We start from the raw sequence: 7,637 nt of genomic DNA, 5'->3' as shown, positions 1-7,637 counted from the left end.
TTTTATTGATTGCAGGTATTCTGCCACATACCCTATCTTAGCAGAGCTAAGATTGGGTTTGAAAACAGGTGATCTGGCCTCCAAGTGAGAACTTTTGTCTCTCCATATATGCCAATGCCTAGCCTTTATTGACATTCTGGTGCTTGGCACACAGAATGTGTCTGAATAGGCTTGCCATAGCCCAGGTGGTTTGGTGCCCTCTCGGACGGTCAGCATTGCTTCTGGTGGTCAGTAGGTGTCACGGCTTTGAGTGCTGGCTTCCAACCCAGTGAGTCATGAGTGTGGGCCCAGATCCACTACTTACCTTCTCCCAGTCCCCTTTTTCCTCTCTGTAAAGTGGGCATAACAATACCCACCTTGAAATGTTTCCTAAGGTACAAATGAGCCCAAGGTAAGGAAGCCCCGGTATATTATGTATTGATTGTCTTTTATTTTTTGCCTAGAAAAGGCAGTACTGCAGAGCGGGGAGAGCATATGCTTCTGAAACAAGCCTGCTTGGCTCCAGTATGGTGTGATCTTGGGCAAGTCTCTCTACTTCTCTGTGCCTCAGTGTCTCACCTGTGAAATCACTATGATGATAGAATCTGCCATGACAAGGATATTACATTCAAAGAGACTGAGCATATTGACTATTGAGTGCCAGTGCCTGGAACAGAGCTTGGCAGAGAATAGGGTCTCAACAGAGAATGAATGGCTAAGTAGCTAAATATGACCCCTGGCACAAATAAGTACCAGAAGGTAGGTATGTGTGGGGCATTGTTAGTTGTATTATTGTTGTTATTATCTCCCCCAGGCATATCTCCCCTCTGGCAAGACCAAAGCACTTTTCATCTTCCATGAATCTCTTCTAGTTTTATTCTCTCTTCACCCACCCTTCAGCTTGACTCAGGTGGGAGGTGGCAGGAATCCTGTGAACATGGACAAGATCAGTGATGCCTTCCCCCTCCAGGGTCCACCTTCTGAACTTCACTGGTTGCCTGGTTTCTCTCTCTCTCTCTCACTCACACACACACATGTACACCCACACCAATCTGAAACAGGATTTAACAAACAGAGGCAACACAGAGTCCTAAAGAAGCATATTTTCCTAGGAGCTAGAGGTTTTGTAACTCGCCCCTCAGATCAAATTCTGTCAATAATTATCCAACTAGTTTTCTCTCCAGAGGTCGTTAAAGAATGAATGCTTACTTGTCGTGGTGAGAACATGTGTTTGTCACGCACGCAATGGGTGTGGGGAGAGCAGCCACATAGGAAGTGCTCTGGTATTTATATCAAACTGCACTAGGAACTAAGTGCCTGTGTGGGTATGATTAATCCAAGCTCATTCAAAGTGTGTCAGGGCTGTTTTCCCCCCTCCCTTCTTGGCTCTCAGTTCATATAACTCAGGCTGCTTCTAGCCAGCCTTTGCCCACTTGTCCTGAGTGCAAAAAAGGTGCAGCAGTCTCTGAGAATGAGTACTCTCCACTCCGAGACCGTGTGGCTTTGCCTGGCTGTCACGGCAGCACTGGGGGGACTTGTTCTTTGCCAACTCAAGAAGAGCCCAGGGCAGGTGCAGAGAAAGGTGGTCTGCCTGGCAGGCCTCTGGGGAGGGGCTTGCCTGCTCAGCCTGTCTCTCTTCTGGGGCTTGGTCCTCTTCTCCCTATTGTGTTTCCTGTTGTACGTTTACTTATCTGGCCAAGAGTTGTTACCTGTGGATCAAAAGGCTGTGCTAATCACAGGTAAGTTGACGACACTGCGATTCTCACTCAGGGCAGGATCTGGCTCTTGCTTTGCCTCAGTGGGACTTTTTCGGATTTGGTTTAAAAATAAAATGCTTGGTTGTAGAGTAAATGAAAGCACACCCCCAAGGAGTTTTCACCACACTGTTTTGGTTTGCTTTCTTCAGGAGGTGTACTTGGGGGGGAGGGGAAGGTGAAGTGCATCTAAGCCATGATTTATTAATTTTCCAGGACAATCATTAATAGGCAAACCTGTGGTATTTCGTGTTTCCAGGAAAGTCCCCTAGGTTTTGTTAAGCTTAAATGGGATTTTGTTCTAAAATTAGGTTTGGCTGTTTTCTAGGCTTTGGCTCTTATTTCCTATAAGTGCAAGGAGGCTTACAAAGCCAGGTTCCCTGAGCGCCTAGCTGTGTTTTTAAATACAGGGGTGGGCAAAACTATTTTAGTCCACTGTTAAAAAAGCTTACAGTTGCATTATGACATTCTTCTGAGTTTATAAAGCTATTGTAATAATTTGCATGTCTTTTTCCATACAAACAACTGTCAACCAACTTTTGCCCATCTCGGAATTGAAGGGACTCACTAGGGCTGGAAACTTTGCAGTTTGCCTGGCTGCTGGCCTCACCTGAACCTTTGTCTTCATATCTGTCATTAGATGGCTGATATTTTTTAATTGGATCATGCTGGCAGTGTGTTCAGAAGGCAGTTGCTTATTAGCTGAGCTGCCGGCCTTTTTCCCTCTTCTTTTGTGTTTCTTTTTCCACTGCAAGTGTGAGGCCAAATTAAATCCCCGTGGTTTGTAAAACTGGTTTGCTTGGTTGTGAAGTTTGAGCTTGGACAGGGCTTTAAATGGGATTACCTAGCATTATACTAACTCAGAAAACGATGCCAAGGAGGAATGGCCATTGTAGAATCATTTGCTGGGATGTCATCATCCCACAGCCCACCACTGCAACCTGCTGGGGGTGAGGGCAAATACAAGGTGTGGATGGAAGTGAACAGAGGTTTTCCCAATCCATAGAGAAATAGATTCGGAGGTGACTTGTCTATTTTGCCTTTAACTTTAATCTAATGATGAAATTTTCTCTTAAAATAAAATGCAAGTTGGCTCTTGTTTGAGTTTTGAAGTGTTGTGGGAAACAAGCTTCTTCAAAAACAAAACAACCCCCTCATACAATTCAAAGGTAGAAGGCTCAGTTGATCAATGGGGTGTGTATCCACATGAGTGTCTGGAATTGTGCAGGCGATACCAGGGGACTGGCTGGGGTTTCTACTCTTTCGCTAGAATTCTCTGGGTGGGCTGGGTGGAAAGCTATAGTAACAGTCAATCCTTCTGTTCTCTGTGTAGTAACAAGTACCCATGGTCTTTGGAAATAATTCTAGGTTGGATTTATTTTTTGTACTTTTCCACTTGTGTGAAAGGAGAGGGAACATGTCAGCATGTTACAAAAGTGACCAGCAAGGCTGTGATTGACATTAACAGGACATGATCTCCCAAGGTCCAAACATTCCTGGGCAATCAGTTTCAGGGGCAGCACTTCCAAGGCTGATAAATAAGAATATTAAACCTTAGGATACACTCAGGCAAACTTCAGGTAATGGAAAAAAACAGGAATTCTGTCTTGCTTGATTATCTTGTCAATGTTCTTCACCCTCTGTTTTGCAGATGTAGCTAAGCAGAAATGGTCACAAAATGCGCACCCAAGTCAGCTCGTGTCAGCCATTGCAATGTCCTGGCTTGTGTTCAGTGGTATGGAAAATGACAGAATCATTTAGGAGACTCAAGCCCAATGGCTAATCCCTCAGTGAAATGTTTACCAATTAGAAAGCTTCGAATGAATAAAGGAACCACATTCTTTGTTCAAAAGAATGCCATAGATTCAATATAACTCTAAAGAACATTTCAAGACCTTTGTTCTAAATGGAAAAATTAAAAATGAATTCATTTAGATCAGAACTTACTTAAAAACAAGCCACCATAACTTGGAATAACCTTTGTCTCAGAATGGCTTATGTTATAAATTAGTGAACGTTTTAGTGAGTGAGGTGACTAGCAAAAAGTGGTAATGTACTTAAATATGATTCTTTTAGTTGATAATTTAAGATTTGGAAATCTCTTTTAAAGAAATAATCTGAAATTTGTAAAAAGGATAGATGCCAAACAAGATGGCATATTTGCATAACTATGCAACAGACTCTTACTTGAAATAGCGAAATATCAAAAACAATAAAAATGGTGACAGACTTCCGCCAAGATGGAGGCATAGGTGGAAACACTGTGCCTTCTCCCACAACCAAGTTTGAATAAAACAAAGGTTTGGAGAAACAAAGACACAACCAAAGGACAGAAAATTGAATTATATGGAAGTCCGACTACATCTAACCGTTCAACGGGGACGGTAAGAGGGGCGGAGCCAGCAGGGTCTGGCAGGACAGGGCCCCCGACCCAGGTGCGCAGGCAGACGAGAACCAGTTGGGGTGCGGGGCAGACCGCGGGCGCATATTCGCGCACAGTGAGACAGACCACGCAGGCCCCAGGGGACGAGGGCTGATGGTGGTGGCACACTCGCGTGCAGTGGGACGAAACGCGTGGGCCAGGTGACGGCAGCAACTGAGGCACCGGTGAGGGCAGTGGCAGCAGGCGGCGGACAGGACGCCATAGTCCCTCTTTGACCCCGCCCCCACATATAGCGTCACAACCCAGCGACTTAGTTGCCCTGTTCTACTGAACATTTTAGGGCTCTGATCCTGCTATGGAACAGGCACGAACAACCCAAAAGATGGCACAAGAAGAACTCAAAGTCCAAGAGCCAATAACTCTCAGCAACCAAGAAATTGCCAGCCTCTCAGAAGCACAATTCAGGACACTATTTATCAGGATGCTCACAGAACTGGTAGATTATAGTCACAAATTAGAGGACTATATGAAGGCTAAACTAATTGAAATGAAGGGAGATGCACAGAAAACCAATAGTGATGGAAAGGAAACGGGGACTCAAATCAATGGAATGGACCAGAAGGAAGAACAAAACATCCCACCATAAAGGAATGAAGAAATGAGAATTCAAAAAAATGAGGAGAGGCTTAGGAACCTCCAGGACATCTTTAAACGTTCCAACATCCGGATTATAGGGGTACCAGAAGGGGGAAAGAAACAGCCACGAGTGGAAAACTTATTTGAACAAATAATAAAGGAGAACTTCCCCAGTCTGGCAAAGGAAATAGACTTCCAGGAAATCCAGGAAGCTCAGAGAGTCCCAAAGAAGTTGGACCCAAGAAGGAACACACCAAGGCACATCATAATTACATTAGCCAAGACTAAAATGAAGGAGAGAATCCTAGAAGCAGCAAGGGATAAGGGGACAGTCACCTACAAAGGAGTACCCATCAGACTGTCAGCGGATTTCTCAAAAGAGACCTTACAGGCAAGAAGGGGCTGGAAAGAAGTATTCCAAGTCATGAAATCCAAAGACCTACAGCCAAGATTGCTTTATCCAGCAAAACTTTCATTTAGAATGGAAGGACAGATAAAGTGCTTCTCAGATAAGGTCAAGTTCAAGGAGTTTATCATCACCAAGCCCTTATTATATGAAATGCTAAAGGGACTTATATAAGAAAAAGAAGATGAAAAATATGAACAGTGAAAGGAAAGCAAACACACAGCTATTAACAACCACACCTAAAACAAAAGCAAACCAAGAGAACAGCTAGATCAGGAGTGGAACCATAGAAATGAAGATCACATGGAGGGTTAGAAACAGGGGGGTGGGAGGGGGAGAAGGGGGGAGAAGGCACAGAAAATAGCATAGATGGTAGGTAGAAAATAGATAGGGGGGAGGGCGAGAATAGTGGGGGAAATATAGAATCCAAAGAACTTGAGACACGTGGTTATAAACTAAGTGGGGGAGAATGGTGGGGGAGGGAGGGTGCGGGTGGAAGGGATTGAAGGGGGGGAATAGAACAACTGTAATGGTATAATCAATACAATATATTTAAAAAAAATGGTGACAAGTTATAGTATACCCTACGGTAGAACAGTAGCCAGTAAAAATGGGTAACCAGTAAAAATGACGACCACAGGACTGTGTTACACCACGGAAAGCTAGGCGGAAGGAAAACTTGCCGGAGAGCCAGGTGTTTGAGCAGGACTGCAACCCTGCCCCATGAATTTAAAAACAAAACAAAACAAAAACAAAGCCTGGAAGGAAATAGTTTGTAAATTGTTGGATTAGGATACTTGGATGCTTTTTTTCTCTAGATGTTTTTCCTAAAATTTCTCTACTGTACTTATATTATCTACATAATAAAATATATTTTTTCTACTTAAAAATTACATTGAAGTCATTGGGGGTGATGTTGGTTAATGAAATTATGTAGGTTTCAGGGGTACAACTCCATTACACATCACCTGTGTACGGCGTTGTGTTCCCCACCCCACGTCAAGTCCCTCCGTCACTGTTTATTCCCTCTTGTCCCTCTTCGACCTCCCTCACCCCTTGTCCCTCTGGTAGTCACCATGCTGTTGTCTGTGTCTATGAGGTTGTTTTTTTTCTTAATGCCTTCACCTTTTCACCCAGTGCCCCAAACCTTCTCTCCTCTGATAGCTGTCAATCTGTTCTCTATCTGTGAGTCTGTTTCTATTTTGTTTGTTAGTTTGTTTTGTTCACTAGATTCCATATATAAGTGAAATCGTATGGTACTTGTCTTCTTCTGACTGGCTTATTATTTTTAAAAGGGATCACATTAAAAGGATAAAATCCATTTAATTATGGACCCAGGTATAGGACAATTATGAGGACAAGTTAAAAAAAATAACTTTGTTTCTTGGAGTCAACTTATTTCATTTTTCTAAGATATTCAAAGATCTTTTCTCTCAGAAACATAAATTATAGTACAAAGAAGAAATAAGCAAGCATAGAGAGTTTGAACACATATTTGTCTCTAAGGTACCTGAAACTACAAGGGCCATTTAATTTTTAAAATGATTGTAAAATTAATGATGAAGCAGTCTCACTGGACTGCAGCAGCATCTCAGGCATCACACAGTGGAAAAAAATTGGGAGGCCCGAAAGGGCCGGGCTTGAATTCCGCATTTACTTTGTCTTAGGCTGGGTGCTTCAGGGCAGCGCCTGAGACGAGGATTTGTCAGGGGAGAGGAAACTTTCCTCTTCATTTTGTTTTGTCTTGGCCGTAATCAAATCTAAATGAGACAGATTTTCATGAGAAAATAACCAAATTTAATTATGTATGTACACGTACATAGGAGATTTAGGGACAGAAAGTTCAAATAAGTGTATATTGCCATTTTGAGCTCAGTATGAGGTAGCGTGCCTTGGAGGCTTCGAGGGACAATAAGAAGAGTAGATATTCAGTAATTAGTAGTTTTCCCTGTCCTATTAATAGATCATAAAATGTTATTTTTTGGTGACAACTTTTATGGGCAAGACCTCTAATTCAAATTTTTAAGGGAGAGGTAAAGTTTCTGTGTGCCTACAGAATCTTAATTACCTGCAGCTCAAAGTACCAGTACTGTATTTTGCCATGTATAATGTGCACTTTTTTTGCTCAAGTTTTTAAGGGAAAAATAAGGATGTGCATTGTACCTGGGTAGAACTCTGTATGTATATAGAATTGCCTATCTATATAAATGGTTTTAATTCTTTTGTTTATGCTTATGCATCAAAAGTATAACTTTAGAAAGCAATAACAATATCAGTGTGCAAAATAATACTCTGGGATATAATAATTGGTTTGGTTTCTAAATATAATAGTTGGTTTATTCTGAATTAAAAATTAAAATTAAAGACTTTTTTCTTGAAAATTTGGGCCAAAAACGTGGGTATGCCTTATACATGGGAGTGACTTATACACGGCAAAATACAGTAATTCACATGCCGGAGTGAAGAGGCATTTTGGGGA

The 7,637-nt window shown here is 42.2% G+C and overlaps 1 protein-coding gene across 2 annotated transcripts in view; it reads left to right on the top strand.

The window, feature by feature from the left end:
• The first annotated feature begins 1,313 nt into the window (after nt 1–1,313).
• Nucleotides 1,314–7,637, top strand: part of HSD17B2 (hydroxysteroid 17-beta dehydrogenase 2) — a 54,364-nt gene continuing 48,040 nt past the window's right edge. The window contains exon 1 of one of the 2 annotated variants that reach the window (XM_037040318.1): nt 1,314–1,718. In XM_037040318.1, the coding sequence (XP_036896213.1) occupies nt 1,451–1,718 (268 nt within the window). In that variant the 5' untranslated portion in view covers nt 1,314–1,450. The remainder of the gene's footprint in view (nt 1,719–7,637) is intronic. The other variant, XM_037040317.1, reaches the window with a different exon arrangement.

Source organism: Sturnira hondurensis, unplaced genomic scaffold (assembly GCF_014824575.4).
Source record: "Sturnira hondurensis isolate 20B ecotype Veracruz unplaced genomic scaffold, ASM1482457v3 Scaffold0002597, whole genome shotgun sequence".
NCBI lineage: Eukaryota > Metazoa > Chordata > Mammalia > Chiroptera > Phyllostomidae > Sturnira > Sturnira hondurensis.
The sequence above is the reverse complement of the archived record's forward strand: the minus strand, read 5'-3'. Positions and strand labels throughout refer to the sequence as shown.